The 26613-nt window shown below is 38.8% G+C and overlaps 1 protein-coding gene across 1 annotated transcript in view; it reads right to left on the bottom strand.

Moving 5' to 3' along the window:
• Positions 1-18058, bottom strand: part of CAPZA2 (capping actin protein of muscle Z-line subunit alpha 2) — a 62181-nt gene extending 44123 nt beyond the window's left edge. The window contains exon 1 of the mRNA XM_082692468.1: positions 17863-18058. Coding sequence (XP_082548594.1) covers positions 17863-17901 — 39 coding nt within the window. The 5' untranslated portion in view covers positions 17902-18058. The remainder of the gene's footprint in view (positions 1-17862) is intronic.
• Positions 18059-26613: the final 8555 nt, after the last annotated feature.

The following is a 26613-nucleotide window of genomic DNA, read 5'->3' on the forward strand; positions in this document are numbered from 1 at the left end:
ATTAGTAAATACTTTTGATAAAGGGTCAGTATTATTAAGACCTGTGGTATAAGGTCTAAAATTAAGGACTAATGGGTGCCTGGGTGGCTCAGTGGGTTAAGCTGCTGCCTTCGGCTCAGGTCATGATCTCAGGGTCCTGGGATCGAGTCCCGCGTCGGGCTCTCTGCTCAGCGGGGAGCCTGCTTCCTTCTCTCTCTCTGCCTGCCTCTCTGCCTACTTGTGATCTCCCTCTGTCAAATAAATAAATAAAATCTTAAAAAAAAAAATAAATAAAATAAAATAAAATTAAGGACTAATATTTATGTGTGCTTTGACATCTGGGGAAAACCCAGAGGGCCCTGAACAACCTAACTGCAAGTTCTCATCCTCATTCTGCTCCTGCAGATAATGCCCCTAGTCAGACAACCCTCTTTATCACAGGGAACAGGCACAGTTCCTGCTTATTCCTGAGGAGCAGGCTCCAATTCCCTGCCAGCCTGCAGAATTATTCAAAAGCTAGTCACATCTTCCTGTGGGAACCAAGGATCACTCCACACTCTTGATATGACAAAACTTGGCTTCCACGGCCTCAGTTTGTTCCTCTATTCCCTAGTGCTACCTCTAAATGGCCCCACATTGTGTGTGGTGTCCCCTTCTCCTGGGCTGTTGAGTATATGTGATTAATAAGCTGCTGTTCATCTCATCTGTCCAGTGTCAGGTGTTGTGTATTCAACCATCCGCATAACCCTGAAGAAGGTACTCCTCCTTCACCAACAAAAGGAAGAGAAGGGGAATAAAATAAGATCTGAGAAGCTCAAATTAAGATATATAACTAGGGACTAAACCAAGGAACTCAGTTCTTTAAAATACATTGTAAGAAAGCAAGTAAATATGTTGATATATAGTCCAAACATTAGAAGGGCAAGAGAGATTCTTCAAAGATCTTTATTTTTATTTCAGACGTAGATTTACAACTGTGGTTATCGAGTTTCCCATCCTCCCATGGATTTGAAGGGAGGAAGGAAAGGTTGACAGTTATACTTAGAACATTAAAAAAAAAAAGGAAAGGTCTGAGCCAACCAGACAAAGAGTGAAGAAAACAAAATTCCTTCAGAGGAACAAAAAAATTACAACCAAGTCCTGAAATTCAGGAGCTGATCAAACCTCTTGGGTCGCCTGGGTGGCTCAGTGGGTTAAACCCTCTGTCTTCAGCTCAGGTCATGATCCCAGGGTCCTGGGATTGAGCCCCCACATAGGGCTCTCTGCTCAGCAGGGAGCCTGCTTCCCCCCACCCCTCTCTGCCTACCTCTTTGCCTACCTGTGATCTCTGTGTCTCAAATAAATAAATGAAATCTTAAAAAAAAAAACTCTTGAAAAGAGAGCACTATAATTCTTAGTAAATAAATTTTTACCTAAGAATAACGATAAGCTTGCAGATAAAAGCTGAAAATGATCAGGATTTTGAATTATAGATGACACAGATCAAACATCTCAAAAGCTCCAGACTTACTGCATCTCTACCGAGTGATCAAATAACAGGGGAAAGTCCTGGGTATGTGGTCAGTGGAGTGGAAGATGAATCAGAAACTCTTCCACAATTTTAGGTAATGTTCCTCTACTCTTTTCTACTGCGTGGCCTATGAAGAACTCCTTGCAAGTTTCCTTATTAAATGAGTTCATTAAATAGTGAGAAACGGTCTTTGATAGAGCAAGTTAGAACACCTGAAAGTCAAATGGATTTCCTTAAAAATGAACACTGTGCCATCACGGTACTCTTTTGAGACTCTGTTCAACCTACTCTGGATCAGAATTCTCCAAATGTCTGAAGAAAGTGGACACAATTCAGTTATAAATCACTGAAGTGCTCAAAAGGGAAAAAAGGATATTCATATTGCAATAGCAAATGCCGACTCCACTCCTTAAAGAGAATTCTCCAAATCCTTTCTCCCTTTTCCTTCTCTACTAAGCAGAAATACAATTCATTTTGATAAACTCATACAAAAATGTCTCCTGCTTTCTACCAGGCACTATTTTCTCTTTGTGCATGTTGGCAGGTATTAGGATCAGAGGTATCTCAAATTCCAGACAGTAAAAAAAGTATGTTAATGCTGGGATGCTGCCCGCTATCAGCTTTTCCTCATGTGCTGCAGGCAAGAGTGGAGCTGATGAAGCCATTCCTACTACACAGAGCATGTCTCCATGAGGAGGCTACCGAAAGAAACGAGTTGCTCTATACACTTTCCAGTTTGATCAAGAGGCCAGATGATAAGCAAAGCAAATAATACTGATGAGCATGTGGAATCTGCACATCATGCTGGACCAACAGTATAGAAACCAAACATTTTACCACAGGGATGGGAAGAAATTAGTCACAATATCCAGAAAGATGACTACTTGTGGCTCAATACTGTGGAGCAGTGATGCCTTATTTTTCTACAGAAGTTCTCAATTCCTTGGTTCTTTCAGTGTTGCAATAAATGTAAAGAGAAGAAAAGGCACACCTGGTGTAAGAAGATACCATCAAAATCCCCAGTATCCTGGCGTGAACTAATCATCCAGATAAATACAGAATACTGAACTGTTGTAATTTTTCTTTAAATATGTTTTTACCATTTATTTAAAAGAGTAAAAAACCCACAAATCCAAAGTAGGCATTATCATTAACTAAAAAAAGAAAAGTTATGAATGAATTATCATTTATCTTAAATTTTCAATTTCTTTCTCTCTCCTGAATCATTCCCCTTAGTCCATGAACATTCCTAAATTTTTTTCTATCTTAAAAAAAAGTACTCCTAAATAGTAGTAAAAATTTTGAGGCAGTAATGCCTATTTTTTTTCTTCTGTTTCACTACCAAGCGTTTTCAAGAATAATTTATACTTACTGGCACCATGTCCTACTTTTCTTTAGTCAACACTTACTGAGCATCTGATACAGTGAAAGTCAACCCCAGTGGCACATTCATATCATCTAGGAGGCTTTTTCTTTTTTTCTCAGAAGGGTACAAAGGCTCCAGGCCTCACCTGTAAGTGAAGTTTGTGTATCCATGTTTGTTTATAGACTCTCCAACTGTAATCTGCAGCTAGAGTTGAAAACCACGAGTACAGGGGCCCTGGGAGGCCCAGCTGGCTAAGTGGTGCCTTCTGCTCAGGTCATGAGTTCAATGCTGGGCTCCTTGCTCAGTGGGAAGCCTGTTTCTCCCTCTATCTGCCTCTACCCCTGCTTATGCTTTCTCTCTCTCTGGCAAATAAATAAAAATCTTAAAAAGAAAAAAAAAAAAAGGAAACCACTAGTATAATGTATACCAGGCACTCTACTGCAATTACAGAGAGGAACAAAACACAGGGCCTGCTCCTGAAGAACAAAGAAAGTAAGAAAATCAGGTAAACCAATTAAAATAAGTAAATGTTGTAACAAAGGTATATACAAATTGTTAAGGGAGCACAGATAGGCCAAGATACACAGGAATGAAGAAGTCTTTGGGTCTGCTTATTGAAGATGAGCAGTTTACCTCGCAAGACATGACTGAAAGGCCATTTCTGCAAGAAAGCAAGCATATACACACTTTTCAGACTTGGGTAATCTGGCTTTTCTTTATCTTCTTCCTGCTCCAAACTCTAGTAAAATTGCCCTCTTAAAGGCCACCACTGGAAGGAAATAATAAAGATCAGAGCAGAAATAAAGGACATGGAAACTTAAAAAAAAAAAAAAAATCAATAGAATAAATCAATGAAATCAGTAACTGGTTCTTTCAAAAAATTAGTAAAATTGATAAACCTCTAGCCAGATTTACCAAAAAGAAAATGGAAAGGACCCAAATAAATAAAATCACAAATTAGGAGAAATAACAACCAACACCACAGAAATACAAATACTTACAAGAGATTATGAGAAACTATAGGCCAACAAATTGGGACAACCTAGAAGAAATTAATAAATTCCTACAAACATATAAATTACCAAAACTGAAACAGGAAGATATAGAAAACTTGAACAGACTGATAACCACCAAAGAAACTGAATCAGTACTCAAAAAAACTCCCAAAACACAAAAGTCCAGGACCATATGTCTTCACAGACAAACTCTACCAAACATTTAAAGAATTAACACCTATTTGTCTCAAACTATTCCACAAAATATGGGCACCAGGGTGGCTCAGTGCCTTAAGCCTCTGCCTTCAGCTCAGGTCATGATCTCAAGGTGCTGGGATGGAGCCCCACATCAGGTTCTCTGCTCAGCAGGGAGTCTGCTCCCTATCCTACCCACCCTACCCATGCCTGCCTCTCTGCCTACTTGTGATCTCTGTCTGTTCAATAAATAAATAAAATCTTAAAAAAATTTTTTTTTTCCATAAAATAGAAAAGGAAGGAAAACTTCCAAATTCATTCTAAGGCCTGCATTACCCTGATACGAAAACCAGATAAAGAGACCACAAAAACAAAACAACAGAACAACAAAACCCCCCAAAGAACAAAACCTACAGGCCAGCATCTCTAATGAACATAGATGCAAAAATCCTCCACAAAATACTAACAAACCAAATCCAGCAATACATTAAAAAAAATCATTCACCACAATTAAGTGGGATTTATTCCAATCAGGTGGTTTAATGTACAAATCAATGTGATACATCACTAACACAAGGAAGGTTAAGGACCAGAAGATCATTTCAATAGATGCAGAAAAAGCAGTTGACAAAGTACAACTTCCATTCATAATAAAAACACTCAACAAAGTAGGTTTAGAGGGAATACACCTCAAAGTAATAAAGGCCATGTACAAAAAACCCACAGATAGTACCATCCTGAAAGGGGAAAAACTGAGAGCTTTTCTTCGATGGTCATGAACAAGACAGAGATTCTACTGTCATCTTATTTAACATAGTCCTGGAAGTCCTAGCCACAGCTATCAGACAAAAAGAAACAGAAAGCATCCAAAAAGGTAAGGAAAAAGTAAAACTTTCACTATTTGCAGAAGACATTTAGTCTATACAGAAAACTCAAAAGACTCCAGCAAAAACCTGCTAGACATGATAAGTGAAAATCAAAGTACAGAAATCTGTTGCATTTCTACACACCAATAATGAAGCAACAGACAGAAATCAAGGAATCAATCCTAATTACAACTGCACCAAAAATAATAGGATACCTAGGATTAAACTTAACCACAGAAGTGAAAGACCTGTACTCTGAAAACTATAAAACACTGATAAAGAGGTGTATACCTGGGTGGGTCAGTCAATTAAGAATCAGATTCTTGGTTTTGGCTCAGGTCATGATCCTGATCCAACCCCACATCAGGGTCCTCAATTAGAGCAGAATCTGCTTAAGGTTCTTTTCCCTCCCTCTCCCTCCTCCTCTGCTCCTCCCCCTACCTCATGCAAGTGCTGTCTCCTTCCCTCTACAATAAATAAATAAATAAATAAATAAATAAATAAATGAATAAATAAAATCAAAAACAACAACGATGATGAAACTGAAGATGACACAAAGAAATCGAAAGCCATTCCATGTTAATGGACTCGAAGAACACAAATACTGTTAAAATTTCTGTACCACCAAAAGTGATCTAAGCCTTTAATGTAATGCCTATCAAAATACCAGCATTTTTCACAGAACTAGAACAAAAAAAAAAATCCCAAAATTTATGTGGAACCATAAAAAAGCCCTAAGAGCCAAACCAATCTTGAAAAGCAAAGCTAGAGGAATCACAATTCTGAACTTCAAGTTATATTACAAAGCTGCAGTAATCAAAACAGGATAGTCCTGGCACAAAAATACAGATCAATAGGACAGAACAGAAAACCCAGAAATGAACCCACAATTATGGGCAATTAATCTCTGACATAGCAGGAAAGGACATCCAGTGAGAAAAAGTCTCTTCAACAAATGGTGTTGGAAATACTGGACATCCAAAAAAAAAAAAAAGAAAGAAACTGGACCACTTTCTTATGTCATACACAAAAATAAACTCAAAATGGATTAAAGACCTAAATGTGAGACCAGAAACCATAAAAATCCTAGAAGAGAACAAAGGTAGCAACTTCTTTCATATCGGCTGTAACACTTTCTTTTTATTTTTTTGTAGGAAAACATCTGAAAGAAGTTTATTGAACAGTTAATCCTGCTTCACTCTGGGAACTTGGATTGGAGGGACAAGGTTTTTCATAAGTTACTTTAAATACTTTTTTTTTTCAATTTATTTATTTTCAGAAAAATAGTATTCATTATTTTTTCACCACACCCAGTGCTCCATGCAATCCGTGCCCTCTATAATACCTACCACCTGGTACCCCAACCTCCCACACCCCCGCCACTTCAAACCCCTCAGGTTGTTTTTCAGAGTCCATAGTCTCTCGTGATTTACCTCCCCTTCCCCAACTCCCTTCTCCTCTCTAACACCCCTTGTCCTCCATGATATTTGTTATGCTCCACAAATAAGTGAAAACATATGATAATTGACTCTCTCTGCTTGACTTATTTCACTCAGCATAATCTCTTCCAGTCCCGTCCACGTTGCTACAAAAGTTGGGTATTCATCCTTTCTGATGGAGGCATAATACTCCATAGTGTATATGGACCACATCTTCCTTATCCATTCGTCCGTTGAAGGGCATCTTGGTTCTTTCCATAGTTTGGCGACCGTGACCATTACTGCTATAAACATTGGGGTACAGATTGCCCTTCTTTTCATGGCATCTGTATCCTTGGGGTAAATACCCAGGAGTGCAATTGCAGGGTCAGAGGGAAGCTCTATTTTTAATTTCTTGAGGAATCTCCACACTGTTCTCCAAAGAGGCTGCACCAACTTGCATTCCCACCAACAGTGTAAGAGGGTTCCCCTTTCTCCAAATCCTCTCGAACACATGTTGTTTCCTGTTTTGTTAATTTTGGCAATTCTAACTGAACACCTTCTTTTTAAATAGGTCTTCTCAGTCATTCCAAAATTTAGGACTTGATAATACAGGGGAGCCCTGTTCCCGAGCTCAGCTTCTAGACCCTCCCAGAGGCTGCCCCGCTCCAAGGCATTTTCTTAAATCAGGATCCAATATGTCTCTTAAGTTTCTTTTAATGTATTATAGTTTCCCTCCATTTTGTTTAAATGTCATTATTATGTTGAAGAAACTGGGTTATTTGTCCTCTACTTACTGCTTAGCATTTGTTTTCACTTAATAAATTGTTATATTCCTTCCTTTAAAAAAAAAAAAAAAAAAGGTATGTCTCCTGAGGCTAGGGAAACAAAAGCAAAAATAAACTATTGGGACATCAACATAAAAAACTTCTGCAGGGCAAAGGAAACAATCAGTAAAACTAAAAGGCAATCTACAAAATGGGAGAAGATATTTGCAAATAACATATCTGATAAAGGGCTAGTATCCAAAATATATAAACTTACAAAACTCAACACTCATAAAATGAATAATCCAAAAAAATGGGCAGAAGACATGAACAGATCTTTTCCCAAAGAAAACATATAGATGGCCAGTAGACACATGAAAAGATGCTCAATATCACTCATCATTAGGGAAATGCAAATCAGAACTACAATGAGATACCACCTCACACCTGTCAGAATGGTTAAAATCAACAACACAGGGAACAACAGGTGTTGGTAAGGATATGGAAAGGGGAACCCTCCTGCATTGTTAGTGGGAATGCAAACTGGTGCAGCCATTGTAGAAAACAATATGAAGGTTCCTCAAAAACTTAAAAACAGAACTGCCCTTTGAACCAGCAGTTGTATACTGGGTATTTACCCAAAGAATATCAGAACACTAATTCAAAGGGATACATGCACCCCTGTATTTATAGTAGCATTATCTACAACAGCCAAATTATGAAAACAGCCCAAGTGCCCAAGAGGTTGACAAATGGATAAAAAAGATTTTTATCTTTGTATATGTATATGTATAAATGGAATATTACTCAACCATAAAAAGAATGAAATCTTGCCTCCTGCAATGACATGGATGGAGCCAGAAAGTACTATGCTAAGCAAAATACGTCAGTCAGAGAAAGTCAAATACCATATGGCCAAACGATATGTGGAATTTAAGCAACAAAACAAATGAGCAAAAGGAAACAAAAAGAGAAAGAGAGAGAGGCAAATCAAGAAACAGACTCTTAACTATAGAGAACGAACTGACGGTTACCAGAAGGGAGGTGGGTGAAGAGATGGGTTAAATAAGTGATGGGGATTAGGAGTGCACTTGTGATGAGCACTGGGTGGTGTTAGTATGAAATCACTATCCCGTGCATCTGAAACTAATATTACACTGTATGCTAACAACTGGAATTTAAATAAAAACTTAAAAAAAAAAAGAGGTTATCAGTGATCTCCCATCCCACTTAGTCGGCCTTATATGCAGTTTTCCTATAAAATGGATAATAACAGAATTACTCTGACAATTGCGAGATTAATTAATATAGTATACATAGTGGCATACAGCAGATAAAATTTGTTTTATATCCCTGTACCTTAAGTACAAACTATATTCCTTTTAATCTCTGTAATACTGGTACTGCTCCTTCTGGAACTCCTCAAGTTCTGTAAATGAGCACATACTCTGTGCTACATATATACTTCCACTTCAACAATCATCCTGCACCTCTTCCTCTCCTTCTTTTATTTTCTAAATAATAGTATATCCAACAGTATATACTCTCTGACACCTCTCCTCTTTGCTATGTCCAAGCTTCTCCTAAACGTCTTATCCCATTTTGTGGCTTTAACCCACAACAGGGGATTCTCAAATCTATATAAAATGTCTAGGCCTGACCGTTCTTTCCGGGCTCCATTTCTTTTTTTTTTTTTTAAAGATTTTATTTATTTATCAGAGAGAGGGGGGGGAGAGAGCAAGCACAGGCAGACAGAATGGCAGGCAGAGGCAGAGGGAGAAGCAGGCTCCCTGCCGAGCAAGGAGCCCGATATGGGACTCCATCCCAGGACTCCGGGATCATGACTTGAGCCGAAGGCAGCTGCTTAACCAACTGAGCCACCCAGGCGTCCCACCAGGCTCCATTTCTATTCCCTATCTTCTAGGCAAGTTCAAAGAGGTATTTGGTGGGCATCTCAGACTCAGTATAACTCAAATCAAATTCAACATTATTCCTCCCAGCTGTCCACCTTCTTCCTGAATCCCCTAGCTGTTAGTGGTGGTACCACTTCTCAGTTACCCAAATTTTAACATTCAGAGTTACCCTGATTCTCCCATTTCTCCCTACATTCATTCACCAAATTCTGTTGATTCCAACTCCAAAATCTGTTAGCAATCATATTTTTCTTAGTGTCTTGTGAAACTACTTTAAGCCAGATCTTAACACTTAACCCAGGTTCCCATTGTTCTTACTAGCTCCAATCTGTCTAGACCCATGGTTCTCAACCACGGACAATTCTGTCCTACAGGAAAACATTCTGATTATCATTACAGGGGGGAAGAGGGTGCTACTGGTACCATGTGGGCCCAGGATGCTATTAAACATCCCACAATGCACAAGATAGCCCTCACAATGTTATCTGGCCTCAGATGTCAGTAATGTTGAGGTTAAGAAACCCTCTACTAATTTAACAGAACAGTTCACCTTTGCATCTCTTACTTACAAAGTACCTGATATAACTTATACTTTGTTTTGTTCCCAGTTTCCTATTTCCTATTTCCACAACACAGAGCCTGTGTTGTGCTCTGGCAGGAGCTTGTACCCCAACTGATGTCTACCATCCTCCTAGGTACAAGTAATTTTTCGATCTTCTCAATTTCTATGAACTGACTACTTTTTGATGCTCTACCATACATATACATATATATACACACAAACACATATAAAATATATCTGTGAATCCATAATCTTACCCTTGTGTCTACCAAACAGGTAATCAAATCACCAATCTTCAGTGAGTTTAAAACCTACTCTATGGTCTTACTACTGCTACTCACAAATATTGCAGTTCTCCTTTCCTTCCAATAAGTTTATAGATGAAACCTGCTTCAGCTAACTGAAACCTGGGCAGAATGTAGTGAGCTCCAAATGTATGTGTGGTGGGGGAGGAAAAACTTTATAAACCAGTGTGCTGGAGTGCCTAGTGGCTCAGTTGGTTAAGTATCTGACTCCTGATTTTGGCTCAGGTCATGATCCCAGAGTTGTGAGATCGAGTCCTGCTTAAGATTCTCTCTCTCTCCCCGCTCCATCCATCCCCCTCAATAATAAATAAAGAAATAAAAATTTATAAAATGAAAATAAAAATCAGTGTGCTTGCTATTCACCACATTTCCTTCCCACTGTTGCCAGGACTTAGGAAGAAAGTTTAAGATTTGTTTCTGTTTTGATAAATATAACATGCTACATTTTGTAAACTTAAGGTGTATAGCATTTTACTTTGATACATTCATATATTGTAATATGACTGCCATTAACACAATACTTACCATTACTACTACTTTATATCATTACAGTATATATATTACATTGCTGTCTATACTCATTATACTGTACATTACATCTCTATGGCTTATGTACTACTTATTACCCTTAAATACCTTTGTACCCTTAAATTTGTACCCTTAAATACCATCAATATTATACCTCCAACTTCTGTTTTTTGGTGGGTTTCTTTTGCTCTTTTTTAACAGGTTTGGCTTTTTTAGATTTCACATATAAGTGGTATCATACAGAACCTATCCTTCTCTGACTTACCTTCTTAGCACAATGTGTTCAAGGTCCTTCCATGTTGTCACAAGTGGCAAGATATTATCTTTGCTCATGGCGGAATAATATTCCACTGTGTATACATACCAAAAAGCCCAAGTTTACAATGAAAACCTCCAACAGCCCAAAACTCTGAGACTTCACTAAGCAGGACCTTTCTGGTGCTGACCCACATTAGACATATTATATAGAATGAGGAAATGTCATATAAAATTCCCTTCCCAAACCCACTCATGCTAAGATTTTAGGTTGTTAGTTGTCACATTATATCCTTGCTTACCTTGATTCACAATCAATGTAAGAGGCATAATTTAATGCACCACTAAAAAAGGGGAAATGCTACTGATTAGTATCATAAGCCATTGATTGTACAATGCAGCCTAATTCCAGAGATCTTAAAATATGGAAAACTATGGGTACTGAAGTAAATTAAGATGATATATTTGGTAAAAATACAAATGGAGACGTAGTTTTTGAAAATTATTTCCATTCCTTGTCTACACAAACATAGTAAACTAAAACGTGTAAGGAAAGTTCTATCATTAGGTCCACAGTGAAACATGTAAGTGTCATAAGAGAAAGAAGGTAAAGATTGTACATCTAACCTTCAAAACAAAATTTGTGAAATTCTCCTTTTCTGACAATGATAGATGGTTGTATAGAATCACTAGTTTTTTCTGAAATGCAATAAACTTCTGCAGTAAGTTACTGCTTCAGGCAATCAGGCCTTTAGGTCAGATCACAGAACCATATGTCAAATTTTCCCATCATGCTTTTCAACTTTAAAAACTACTTTGCATTCTAAGTATTTTTATATTCCATATTTTTACATTAAAATGCAATATTCTATGTATCTAACTATCCTTATTTTATGCAGAAATGGCTCCCAAAAGCACTGAACAAGTACTACTAATTTGCTTTAATGTGCAGTCTGAAAAACTCCACTAATGGTACAGCAACCATCAAGCTTCTGTTTGCTGTAGGAATTTTTACACTTTATTGGTGCAATGACAATTCATTTATCTACTGAATGAAACGAGGAATGAATATTTTCTATATTAATAGCTTAATGGTTTAGTTTACTTTTTGGTTAGTAAGAACACAATAAATTTTACAGTAATTATGATGGCAACTTATATTACTTTCAAACATGAACAAAATTTCTGAAACTAAATTATGACTGTGTAGTGAGGGAGAACTAAATAAACTACTTATGAAGAATATTTAGCATGTGTAAATGATTTGAACTATAGCCAGTATCATCACCTGTTACCTTAAAGAGCACCAAAAATTTCATTCAATTATCTAAATCTTTAAAATCTAAAGCTTTATTTAGAAATGAAAATTTAGGTACACTAAATTTTCCCTCAAAATCTTTACTTCATATTCTACTTTTTAATTTTTTAAATTATTATACTTTAAAAAATATTTTATTTATTTATTTGACAGAGAGATAAAGAGCACGAGTAGGCAGAGTGGTAGGCAGGCCCTCTGCCAAGCAGGGAGCTTGATGTGGGGCTCAATCCCAGGACCCTGGGATCATGATCTGAGCCAAAGGCAGCTGCTTAACCGAATGAGCCACCCAGGCACCCCCCTACTTTTTTTTAAAAAACAATTTATTTATTTATTTTTTTAATTAATGAGAGAGAGAGAAAGAAAGCATAAGCAGGAAGGGGAGAGGGAGAGACAGGGGAGAGGGAGAGAGGTCTCCCAAAAAGACCCCTCACAGAGTTGACAGAGTGCTTGATCTCAGGACCCTGAGATCATGACCTGAGTGGAGTCAGATGCTTAACCAACTGTGTCACCCAGGCACCCCATATGCTACTTCTACTTTTCATAAAACTGTTTTTAATTTTGTGAATTCATGATTCCTTTGTTCATTCACTCATTGAACCCTTTTGTCACCACATGCAGCATAATGACAGATGCTAAAGATACTTCTGCATGTAGGAATTCCATCAGAACGACAGAAAAAAAGTCATTTAAGCAGATAACTATTATGCAAAACTGTATTTAATACTAATGAGAACTAATGAGATGTCTGGGTGCCTAGGTGGCTCAGTAGGTTAAGCAGCTGCCTTCAACTCAGGTTACGATCCCAGGGTTCTGGGATCAAGCCTTATGTCGGTCTCTCTGCTCAGAAGGTTCTCCTTCTGGGAGAGAGGGTGCGTGGTTCTCCCTCTCCCTCTGCCTGCTGCTCTGCCTGCTTGTGCTCTGTCAAATAAATAAAAAAAATAAATTATAAATTATAATAATTTTATTATATAAATTATAATAAATTATAAATAAATTTAAAAAAAAAATACTGGGGCGCCTGGGTGGCTCAGTGGGTTAAGCCGCTGCCTTTGGCTCGGGTCATGATCTCAGGGTCCTGGGATCGAGTCCCACATCGGGCTCTCTGCTCAGCGGGGAGCCTGCTTCCTCCTCTCTCTCTCTGCCTGCCTCTCTGCCTACTTGTGATCTCTCTCTGTCAAATAAATAAATAAAATCTTTAAAAAAAAAAAAAAAACTAATGGTATGTTATAGCCAGTCATGTGATCTGACATAAATCCTGAGGGATACCTAAGATTCTCATCAAAGAGCATAGACCAGGAAACAGTTCCAATACTCCAAGTGGATAAGAAGTCATCAGCAGAAAAAAAAACAAAACAAAACTTAATATGTGTTTACCACATGGCGGATATCATTTACACGTATCTCCACATTTCAGAGGAAACTGAGGCTGAGAGGTTACATACTTTACCTAAGGAGCTAGACATGGACTAGTATGCAGGTCTCTTTCAATTCACAGCACGATTAAATAACAGCGTATGTACTGGAGTCAGAACTATTTGGGTAAGAATGGAATACAAAGCCATGAATACTATTTTCAAGAGTTGGGCTTCCTTGCAAAGGCAATGGAGTATCCAGCAACTAAAAGTTTGGGAATAATACAAAAACAACATATTAAAACATGGCTTAGATACAAGGAAATTGGAAGAATTAGTCTAGGAAGTTTATAATAAAAGCCTAGCAGTGGCAAATACAAGGGAAAGAACAGCTGCAAGACAGTCTTCTTCTTCTTCTCTCTTTTTTTTTTTTAAGATTTTATTATTTGACAGAGAGAGAGAAATCACAAGTAGACAGAGAGGCAGGCAGAGAGAGAGAAAGAGGAGGAAGCAGGCTCCCCGAGGAGCAGAGAGCCCGACACGGGGCTCCATCCCAGGACCCTGGGATCATGACCTGAGCCGAAGGCAGAGGCTTTAACCCACTGAGCCACCCAGGCGCCCCTGCAAGACAGTCTTCTGACCCTACTTTTTCTCCCCTTCCTTAACCAAATAGTTACAGAACAGGTGCAATCAATTCGCATTCTGTTCATACAGTAATTTTGTTACTGAACAACAGTAGTTAATAACATAAATAACAACAATTAGTTTAATAGTCTGGTCAACTGAGAGGTAAAAACTAAAAATTGATATAAATGGAATATCTTTTCAAGCAAAAAATAAATTACTTGCATAAGACAAATTTTGATGATAGGAGTGACAAGAAAATTCAGAAACAGACTGAAAATTCAGAGCTCAAGGAGACAAAGGTTAAAATAAAGCTGAAGTTAAAAATTTGGATGACCAGAAAAATGGAAAAAGATAAAGAGAAAAATGAGCAGAAAGAGATTTCTGATCCACTCTGCATAAGAGAAAAGGGGAGAGGAGTTTATGAATTTACTTTTAGGAAAGTTCCATCTGAACACATCTCATTAACTGTCTCCTTTTTAAAGAACCACCCAATAAAAATGTGTGACTAGTGATCAGAAGAGAAGTCAGTGCTGAGCTATGGACATGAGGCACATTCACAAAGATATAAAAGATGAAGCTACGGAAATGGATCACGCATATCACTAGGGAAAGGTAAGAGGGGTTATAAGGAAAAAAACCAAAAAGATCCTTTCCAACCAATAACTAAAATGTCTTCCTTCTAGAGCTTTGGAGTGACTTCCCTCTGTAAGGAGGGGTGTGAAATGGAATCATGCTTCTGCTTTTAGCCTTATTCCACAATTTCAAATTCACAAAATTGCTTTACTGTACAATGTGGCTGACCCCAGGAATGGAAAACATAGACTGTTTTTTGGCCTAGAGTTTCTAAACTATGTAAAAAGATCTGTGGGACATGCTACAACAAATGAGTAACTTCAAAGCACTTCACTGTGCTTCTTCAGATAATATTATTTTCTATTAACCTATAACCTGGCCAAAGATGAAAAGGTTATTAAATTTCATAGTGGTATCCTCACAAAGCATTTATACGTGATTTTAAAAAGCAAAGATGTTATGCTAGATTAATTTCTAAAAAGCTTCCTACCTTAGAGCATATATGAAAGTATGCCAGTAGCACAAAATTTTTAAATGTGTTAAATAATAAACTTTGTTCCAAAATTATCAAACCCAACACTAAATTTAGAACCCAACACTATTTAATGTTAGGTAGCTACAATTTTTATTAAAAACAAAAGAACTATTGTTTCTCCTTTTTCAATATAAGCTGTCAACAAATTAAAATCAAAGCTAAACCCAGAAAAGGTTACTATTATCAATAATTCTTAAGGGTTAGAGCACCAACTTTGGATTCTGACAAACAGGATTAAATACCACCTCCACCACTTCCTAGCTAGGTGTCCTTAAGTGAATCACTTAAAGCTTCTGAAACGTTAATTTACTTTTCTGTGAAACTGTAATTATAAAACCTACCTCAAACTTACAACTTATTTTCAAATGTATCATCAAGCCACCCAGATACAAAGTATGGGTACTATGTAAGTTAACAGCTTCCCTTCTTCAGATCTTCAATCAATAATGGGAATTCCAATAGCTTACAGGTATTTAAAGCTTATTCTGAAAATTACAAACAAGGTGGCAGAAAAAGTAACATGATTTAAACATTAGATTAGGGGTGCCTGGGTGGCTCAGTGGGTTAAAGCCTCTGCCTTCAGCTCAAGTCATGATCCCAGGGTTCTGGGATGGAGCTCCACATCTGGCTCTCTGCTCAGCGGGGAGCCTGCTTCCCTTCCTTTCTCTCTGCCTATTTGTGATCTCTGTCAAATGAAAAATAAAATCTTTTAAAAATAAATAAATAAATAAATATTAGATTAAAAATGCCACCTTTTAAAATTCTATTTGATTCTATATCCAATCTACTCCCGAAAGATTAAAAGAACATTTAGGTAACTAAAGTGAAGAGTGTTAGAATTTCACTTCACCAGTTACTTGAATTTAGCCCAGAAATTTGGTCAGTCTTATTCTTAAGTTACTAAATATGGTAATGAAATATATATAAAAATATCTACAAAATAGTCTTACAAAACTCAAAATAGAAACAGAAACACCAAATTCCTTCAAATTTGAATTCATCCATTTACTATTAAACCACTGTGTACACAAGTTTGGAGAATAAGATGCCCTCCCCCTCCCCCATTACAGAGTTTTGTACCCTGAGAATGCCAGATAATGAGGAACCCTGTCATCTCATTCTGAAAAAAATGTGCTATTTTAGAACAACATGGGGCAGGACTACATTAACTCCCATACCCAGTACTCTCTCCACAGCCAGATTCTAGCCACTTAAACTACTAACCACTATTTTAGTATATTTTATTTTAGAATAAAAACATGACAATCCCTTTAAAAACTTTTTAGCACTAGTTTTAAAGGTGTGTGCACGCAACTGTGTACATTTTCGGTTATCAACTCCTGGTTATTTACCAATACAACACATGTGAACGCTACACAGCAACTTTTGTATACACAGGGATCTCCTACCAGGTCTGTGAATTACGGAGAATCTAGTTCTTTTATTATCACTTTCACCAAAGACCACAGAGGAGGGAAAAAAATGGATTTCCAAAACTGAAGAGGCCGCCGACTTCGGCATATTCACATTGGGAAAGCGATAAAACATCATATTTCGGTGCAAGTTTACATTACAGGATATAAAAACACTTGGAGCAGAAAGTTCCAATTGAAAATCCCCCCCCAGGCTTACATTAGGACCTCTTAAACACCATTAAGGTGTGTTTCCTACATGGCTGTACTGCTTTGGAACTTAAAAAAAAAAAAAAAAAAATGAACACTGTGAAATTAAGAGTGGACATCTCGAAAACTGTAACCATCTTATTCACAGATTATGTGTCAGTCACTTCTGAGTTTGTGAAACGTCAAGGCCTTCCCGGAAAATACTTAAAATTAGTAGGGTCCCCCACCTCCCCTGGGAATGGGCCCTCACAGAAGCCAAGGGAAAAGGAGAATAAGAGAATTAGTTCTATGATCAGATTTCTCATTTTAAACGCCTGAGAATTTAAGTCGTTCATCTGGTTTCGACGCTGTCACAGCACCGAAGATACAGCAAAAGGAGTTGCACAATCTCCCCTCATTCAGAAGTCCTAGCAGGACCGTGAAGCGCCACCAAATCGGCCCCCAGAGGGGCTCGTGCCAACCACGGCCGAAACCAACTATGGGGAGGGGGTCTTTTTGTGAACAACTCCGCTGCCTCCCAGGAACACGGGAGCTGCAAAAGCCTACAGCTAAAGCCGAAAAAAGAAACGGTGGGGGGGGGGGGGGAGGAGAGGGGGAGGGAGGGAGAGAGACTTCCACCGGGAAAGGAAAAAACCGTAGACAACCAGAAAAGGAAGCATTTTGTTTCTGGGAGGGGGCGTAAAAGGGAGAAGTGAAGGTCTGCTTCCTAAGCGGTTTTTTCCCCCTTACCCCTACTGTCTCCCGCCAGGCCCTCGGGCTCACCACCGCCCTTGGGTCGCTCCCAGGCCGGGACCGGGACCTCTCTTGCAGTCCCCAGACCCGGCGAAGAGCCCCACGGCCCAGGCGGAACGAGAGGGTCCCCAGCGGCCACCGCCCTCCGCGCCCCCCGCCCCCGCCCGCCGCGCCAGGCGCCGCCGCCCGGCTCCCACTTCCTATTTTCAGAGCACACACCCTACATGGAGCCGAGCGAAGCGAGCAGGCCTGACAGAGACCTGCCCCCGCGCGGGGCCTCGGGTGACTGACAGGGGCAGGCACTAGGGCGCAGCGACGAGAAGAGGAGGAAGGGCAGCCGAGGGCACAGACCGATGCCCTTTCTGGGCGTCCAAACGCCGGGCTGATACGCCGGGGCTCTCCTGGCTCCCCGACGACGGACTCCGCCGCCTCCGCCACTCTTACCTTCTCCTCATCAGACAACTGCTCGTCCAGATCCGCCATTTTCCTTCTGGCGACAAACCGCGGCGGCGGCGGCGGCAGCGGCCACCTGACTTCCCCCTTTCCGTGCGGTCCTCCGCGCCGCGCGCCTCCGCCAAGGGAGGGGCCCACAGCCCAGGCCGCCGCGCACGCGCCCGGGGAGCCCCGCCTCTCTCTAGCCGGCCCGTGGGGTCGACACGCGGCTGTGCGCGTGCGCGGGAGGCTGGACGGTCTGGGAGGTGGGGGGAAGAGTGGCCTACCGCCGCCTGCTGCAGGCTTGTCAGCATCCTGAGTATAGGATTCTTTCTCCACTAGTGACCATATGGACCCAGTCTGCGACGAGTACATTCTGAGCCCTTGATTATGTTCCCATCAAGCCCTCAACTCTGCCAGCTAAAATGTGAAAAAGTGTACGAATAGAAGCTTTTTAAACAATCTGTTTTTTAAAATTACTGGAAAAATATTCAGTTTTCATTAAAATATGTACACACAACCCAACCCATAATTGGAAGATTGCTCTTGGTATATTCGTGTATTCATTTAAGAAATATTTATTGGTCCTTTATTGTGTGTCAGGTACTATGTTAGTCCCTGAATATACAACGGTAAGTAAAAACAAGAGAAACCACTGTTCTCAAGAGGATCACTCTTCCCTAAACAAACACCAAGCAGCTGGGGAAGGCACTGTACTATTACAGGGGAATCCAAAGTTATGTTAGACATAGATTCTGCTTTTCTGAATTTAATTGCTAGATTAAATACAGAGAGCCCAGTAAAATTTGAATTTCAGACAAACGATGGATATATATTTCACGTATAAGCATGTCCCATGAAGCATTTGAGATATACTAAGAAAAAGTGTTCATTGTTTTCAAATTGTATTGGAATCCATTACTTTTATTTGCAATATCTGGGAAGCTTACTTGTGACACTTTAAGTTGAGCAAGTGAGTGAAGATATAGTAAAAGCTGTATTATGAAGTGTCTAGGAATTTTGTTAAAATGCAGTTACTGATTCAGTAGGTCTGTGATGGGGCTGGAGAATCTGCATTTCCAAGAAGCTCCCAGGTAATGCCAATGCTATAGATCACACTTTTTAGCATGGCCTTAGAATTTATTAGATAGGACTTAAGACTTTAATCATTGTGTTGCACACCTAAAACTAAATCAATGTTGTATGTCAACTGCATCTCAGTTTAAAAAATATCTTTAAAACTTCATTCACGGGGACCTGGGGTGGCTCAGTGGGTTCAGCCTCTACCTTCAGCTCAGGTCATGATCTCAGGGTCCTCGGATGGAGCCCCACATCGGGCTCTCCACTCAGCAGGGAGCCTGCTTCCCCCTCTCTCTCTCTGCCTGCCTCTCTGCCTACTTGTGATCTCTGTCTGCCAAATAAATAAATAAAATCTTAAAAATAAAAAACTTCAGTAGAAAATGAGAAACTGTTGACAACGTTTGAACAGTGACATGACATCAGAAACATGTCTAGCAAGATGAATCTGACAGCTGCAGGTAAATGACACATATGAAAATACCTTCCCCAGTTCAAGTTCCTCTATCTATATAAAACACAGTTACTAAGTAATTTACTGAGTGTTCATACTATACAAATCCCTGTTTCTTGCAAGTGGGAAGCAAACAGAAGCCATGCTATTAAAAAGCTTATAGTCCATTCTGAGATAGAACAGGAAGGGGATGCTTGCTGACACAATTTCAGAAAAAGCGGGTGTTCTGTTGAGCATAAATGGTGCCAAGAAGATAGGATAGAGAAGAAGCCACACAGTTTGGCCAGGGAACTCACCAGATATAAATAAATAATATGTTCACTCTTTTATAGTTTACAGGTCATTGCTTCATTAATTTCTCACTGCAGCCTCGTCAAGTAAGGTATTTATCAGCATTATTATACCCATTTTACAGGAGAACAAACAGAGGCATTTGTTCAAGTTTGCAAATCAAGTGACTAAATTGATAGTAGAACTCAGGCATCTTACTCTGTATCCTCCCTTCTTTCCACTTTGAGATGTTTCTTTCTTCTTCTCTAAGGTCCACCAAATAAAACTTAATGAAGGTGATTACTCTCCCATCCTTCCAGTTTTAGTCAACATCACTTGCTGCATCAGCTTTGCTTCTAGTTTTTTTTTTTTCCCCCTTCTGTTTTTTGGGTTTCTGTTTACCTAGCAACACCTAAGGTTAATGTGTACACAATGGGTTCTCAGTAGATGGTGTTGTTTGGCTAAGAGGCTGCTCTCTTCCTCTAGAAACCTCACCCAAATTTGGTAATGCTTTGCAATAATTTGAGTCATGCTGTCTTTATAACCTTGGTGACACTTTATATGTGGTTCCTCATAGTGACACAACCAGCAGTTATGTATAATTTCTGATAATCCTTTCAAAAATCTCTAAGTACCATCCTCTTGAAACAGTTAAAAGAAATTACAGAATTCATGTACCCTAGGAATTCTGGGAAGATTTTAAGCTGTCACACAAAATAGGTATAGATATGGAATAACCATTACATGACTGCCAGTAGAAATATACTAGTATTCGTTTTTTTAAAAGATTTTATTTATTTATTTATTTGACAGAAAGAGAGAGTGAGCATGAGCAGAGGGAAGGGCAAAGATAGAGGGAGAAGCAGGCTCCCCTGAGCAGGGAGCTGGATGTAGGGCTCCATCCTAGGATCCTGGGATCATGACCTGAGCCAAAGGCAGACATTTAACAGATTGAGCCACCTAGGTGCCCCAAAATATACCAGTATTCTTGATAATCAGTTATTTTATGAAGAGAAAAGAAACAAAATATTATTTCCCCACACAATTCTACCTACTGAGAATTTCTATCCTTTTCTCATTTAATTTCCAAACTCACCTTTCTTCTACTTATTAGTAGTAATCTTTGCCTTCCAAATTAACTGAAGCAGAACCTGAGTTTTTAAAAAATTCTTCCTTTTGTAGTGTTTGTTGTTAAATTACTTGTATGCATCTTAATCTGTTTTCCTGTGGATGTGCTCTATGTCCTGAACTAATTTTAAGCTTATCAAGGTCAGAAATTACCTAATTTCATAAAATCAAAATCTTAGAATACACCTAGTGCAAGCCTCTCATCTTACAGGTAAGTTGAGCCTTAGATAAATTAAATGACTTGATAAAAATTGTACATCTAGCTGCTACCATTTGAGAACCCAAGTGTCCTGATAGATTCATGTACCTTTCTTAATACTAATACATAGTTAATATGTACTATTGTACAGATGGATATACACATTATATTTACATACATACTCATGTATACATGAGTATACACGAGTTATGTATACTCATGTATAAGATATATATATAAATATAGTTTGATCATGTAATGTGTAATAAGATGATAAATATTACAGACTGAGCACTAAATGGCTACACAGGATATCGACGTCTATAACACCACATTATTTAATCTCTGTACTGGAAAACTGATATCTGTAGTTTAAAAGTGTGGCTTACCTCACTTCTGAGAGAAAAACCACCAGTGTTACACAACTAATATTTGGCTGTTTGTTACTCTCTCATGATCAATGAACACAACGGGTCTCAGATAATATTTTTTTTAAGATTTTATTTATTTATTTGACAGAGCGAGATCACAAGTAGAGAGGCAGGCAGAGAGAGAGGAAAGCAGGCTCCCTGCTGAGCAGAGAACCGGATGCGGAACTTAATCCCAGGACCCTGAGAGCACGACCTGAGTCCAAGGCAGCGGCTTAACCCACTGAGCCACCCAGGCACCCTCAGATAATATTCTTTATGGCAATAAAAAACTGTCAAAAATCATATTTAAAAGCAATTGTCTTTCTAAACTATTGATCATTTGTAGTTGAGTGTGTCCTACCTATAGTCCACTTCCTCAGCTATATTTGAGAAGGCTCCCATAAGTGGCACTCTTGCAGAAAGAAGACTGACATGAATCATTCTAGATATATCAAGGAATTATTGAAGAAACTCATTTTTAAACTCTTCCGCTCTCCTGAATACACCGTTCTTCATAATTTGGTTCCTCCCAACTTCGACAAACCCACCTGTGCCACTGCCCCCAGTGCATATGTCATTGAAACACACAAAGTTATTCATTTAGGAATCACACTCTCTCACACCTTTATTAAAGCAATTTCTAGAACATTCTTTGCCCTGATCCTTTAAAATTCAATTCAGTTATCCCCTTTTCTTTTGAAGCTCACATTGAATCCTCTAAAGCCAGTAATTTCTTATTCTAGAGTCTCACGGGAAGTTTTCCGTGAATTTTGTCATGTATCTAGTGGTTAGGTGTACAGATTTTATAAACAGTAAGTCCTAGGTTCTGATCTTGGTTCCAGCTTAATTAGCAGGGCAACTCACTCTGGAAACTTTGGTTTCTTCATCTACGCATTGAAAATAACAGTGGTCCTCCTTCATAGCTATGTTGTAAGGATTTAATGAAAGCATGCACCAAAGCAGTTAGCACCAGGCACAGGCATTATTAGCAAAGTTCTCCATAAACATTAGCTGTAATCACCATATTATAATACCAATCTCTCCTTAAGGACATAGCCCATTCCTTAATAGCTATCTGACAAATACAGAGTCTGGCATATAAGTGCTAAAAAAAAAAAAAAACAAAAAAAAACAAAAAAACTTTGTTGGAATGCATATTGTTTGAAATACTCTTTCATTGCATATCCTTATATGGGAGCTGAAAAATTGAGCTAGCCAACCTCATGGGGTTTAGAGAGTCCCTTAAAATGTAGTCCTGAGACTCCAGAACAGGAGAGAAAAGGTTTTTTCCAGCAATCCTCAAATCATACAAATACTACTGCCTTTTACCACTACGTATTCAACCACCAGTGAAATATCTAATTAATTTCCTGCTCCTTAATTTCTCAGTCACTGTAAGTTCAAGTCTTCAGGATCTTCATGCAATGTCTCAAATGAGATACAGGGCATGGGGACTGCCCAAGGTGATCCTGTAGGGTGAGGCAAAGAAAGACTACAGCTTATATTTATTTCCATTTACTTATTGGAATTATTACAAAATATGTCAGAAAACATTTTTTTAAAGCCCAAACAAGCAAACAAACACAGTCTACCTCTTCCAGATGCCATTCCTTTTCCTTCTTCCCATGGGTAACCACTAACCTGAATCTGATGGTCATCAGTCCATGTACGTCAGATCTTTTTCAATAAAGGCTGTTTCTTTTTCATCTTTTTTGTCTACTTAATCTGATACCAAATTCAGTAAGCATTTCTGGAATGAACTAATGAGTATGATTTCTTTGCATAGTCTTAAAAACAACATAGATAGAGAATATTAAACTAATTTATTGCTTTAAAAAAATCTCCCTGTGGGATGCCTGGCTGGCTCAGTCAGAAGAGCATACGACTCTTGATCTCAGGATCGTGAGTTTGATCATGTTGGGTGTAGGGAGTACTAAAAAAAAAAATAAATAAACTTTTAAAAAGTAAAAAAAAAAAAAAAATTTTAAATCCCCCTATATAGCAAACAGAAATGGTGGGGCAGGAGTGAAAAATTAAGTCAGACTCAACATGGAAAGGTAAAGTGACAGAATGAATAGATTTGTTGGTAGTAAGTGAAAGACAGATCTAATATCTTTGATTATTTTTTTAGTTTTATTTATATATTTTGAGACAGAGAGCTAGTGTAAACGTGTGCAAGCAGGGGGTGGGGCGGGGGCAGAGGAGAGAGAACCTCACTACTCTTGAGATGGTGAACTGCGCCAACAACAAGAGTCAGACGCTTAACCGACTGAGCCACCCAGGTGTCCCTAATGTTTTTTATTTTTTATGCTTAATGTCTGACAATGCTTTTAACTCTTATTTGGACTCAATAATAGCAGAATAGCAGTATAATGGAAAGAGAAGTTTGTCATTAGTGTCTTCCCAGGCCATACCAACCTGCAATAAAATTGTTTTTCTACCTCAAGTGAATTCAAAGAATTGCAGGAGAACCTGCTTGAATCTCCTCGTCTTGGCTCCTTGGGAGACCACAGTGACCTGCGGACATTTAGAGGTACTTACACTGCCATCTTCCTCTGCCTTCTCACATTGGCCTTTACCACCTCTGCAGCTCCCCAGGTCATCAGACCCCTCCCAATGTAGCTCTGCCATCTTTCCTCCCCATTTGGGGCTGCCCTCATGGGCTATATGGCTTAGTGTTTGTGTCACCTCATCTTCTTCTGGCGACTTTAACTGCACCCATTGCAGGCAGGTGCTGGATGACCCCTAGCCACAGTCCCAGGCTGTGTGGGGAGGAAGCACTCACTGTTCTTCAGTTTTCTCCCATGAGCCTCTTCTGATGGATAGAGCTGTAGCAGACACTGTATGTGCTCTGAGCAGATCCCCTTGGCATCACTTTGACTATCTCTGTGCTTCAGTGCCTTTTGCCCATGCTTCATAGAACCTGAAATTATTCCTTGGAAGATTGCTTCTTTGTTTCTGGGACTTTCTTGCCAGCAAACACAGGCTAGGGAACTGGGAGTTTAGGTCCAGTGGAGCCCCTCTTACCCAATGGCTGTCAAATGATGAGCACAAAAACCCAGTTCCCTAGCCTCAGATCAGAACAACTCTGAGGTGTAATTTATATTCCAGATTTCCCCAGAGGGAGAAAGCCAATCTCAACTTGCCTTTTCCTTTTTCCTAGGAGTGACTGAGGTATTATGAAAAGTTATCAGATTAGAAACATGAGAACAGCAATAGAATAGAAAGTAGGTTTTGCACATGAAAGCATTTGGATCCACCAGATTGGAGGTGGGAGGCCAGTTATTAAACATGGAGCACCTCATCAGAGTTAGAATAGCCTTGAGGATAAGCCCCCAAATATATTTTTTAAAGATTTTATTTATTTGACAGACAAAGATTAGAAGTAGGCAGAGAGGCAGGCAGAGAGAGGTGGGGAAGCAGACTCCCCGCTGAGCAGAGAGCCCGCTATGGGGCTCAATCCCTGGACCATGGGATCATGACCCAAGCCAAAGGCAGAAGCTTAACCCACTGAGCCACCCAGGTGACCCTAAGCCCCCAAACATTGATTTGGTTGGACTTTAATCTACTCTTGCCTCAGTCAGATTAGCCCTGGAAATAGAGTAGGGCTAATTTTGTAGGTGATTTGAAATGTGGAGAGAAACAGAGCAAAGCCAGAACTCACCGGAATTGGGTTTGACACTGTGCAAAGCAGAGAGGCGGAGGAGAGAGAATGTTGAACCATAGGACATGCTCTATGTCCTAAAGTAACTTATATTCTGGTTGTAAAAGGCTAGAATTCAAGATATACAAAAAGATAAGCCTACAAGGCACTATGTGATAAATACAAAATAAATGGCACAAATGAGAAATGCTTTCTTTATAAGTAGGAGATTGAATGTAAAAAATATTGAAACTGGATGGAAGGAGGAAATACAGGCTTTTAAATTCTACTCTTAGGTATATCTTCATCTGATACACTGCCTATTTCATGACTGAAGTATGAACTTAAGGCATATTGCAATGTTAAACTATTCATATTTACTTTCAACCTGAATCTTAACGCTTTCAGAGAAAAATCCAGATTTCAAAGATAAGGGTATATGTGGTTACCTCTATGAGTCTATCTGCTTCTTAGATGAGTTGGCTCATTTTAGAAAATAGTTTCATGATTTCACAATATTTGACATAGTAAACCAAAGTAAGAGATTGATATATAGGAGAACATATAAGCATAGACATTTTGAGTAGTGCTAAAGAAAGGAATGTCTGCATCTTGGGAAAGTAATTTCCTTTTGTAAGAAAGCATCATATTTTCAGTCTAACATTTCTATATTTCAACTTATGGGGGAAATAGCTGTATGATTTCTGCCAATTAGTGAAATCATCCTGGGCCTCAATTTCATCATCCATTAACAGGGAGACGAAAGTAATGCATCATTGTGTTTTGTGAGGATAAAGTAATATATAAATGTTGCATACTTTATAAATACATGAAGCATTACTGTTTATAATTCACTGTCAAATGGAAATTAAGTTCTATTCATGCATCTTCCTTGTGGAAACCATAATGGATATATAAAATACATCCACCAATGTTTACCTTTTCATTTAAATGAAACATTTAAAAGATAATTCTTGGGGTGCCTAAGTGGCTCAGTCATTGGGTATCTGCCTTTGGCTTGGGTGGTGATCCCAGGGTCCTGGCATCAAGCCCCGCATTGGGCTCTCTGCTTGGTGGAAAGCCTGCTTCTCCCTCTCTCACTCCGCCTGCTTGTGTTCCCTCTCTTGCTGTATCTCTGTAAAAAAAAAAATAAAAAAAAATAATAATAATAATAATAATTCTCCCTGTCTGTTTTGATATTGTCCTATCTCATAATTGTCATGGATAAGAAGGCCTTAATGGAATATAGGAAAGAGTACTGTTTTAAAAAATGCATATTTCAGCTCTGTCTTTTTTCACTTATAAAGTCCATTGAGAGTGAAACAGATGAAAGGGATTAAGAGTACACTTATCATGATGAGCACTGAGTAAGGTATAGAGTTGTTGAATCACTGTATTATACACTTGAAACTAATATAACATTGTATTAAAAAGTCTAATGGTCCTAGATAAGTCTCTTAATATGTTCACCCAATTCAAATTTAACATGTTCACCCGATTCAAAGACTTACTGTGAAATTTGCATGAAATAATGTATGAAGGGAACTTTGTAAAAAGTGCTGGATGAATGTAAAGAATTATC

Source organism: Mustela nivalis (genome assembly GCF_964662115.1).
Source record: "Mustela nivalis genome assembly, chromosome: 12".
Classification (NCBI taxonomy): domain Eukaryota; kingdom Metazoa; phylum Chordata; class Mammalia; order Carnivora; family Mustelidae; genus Mustela; species Mustela nivalis.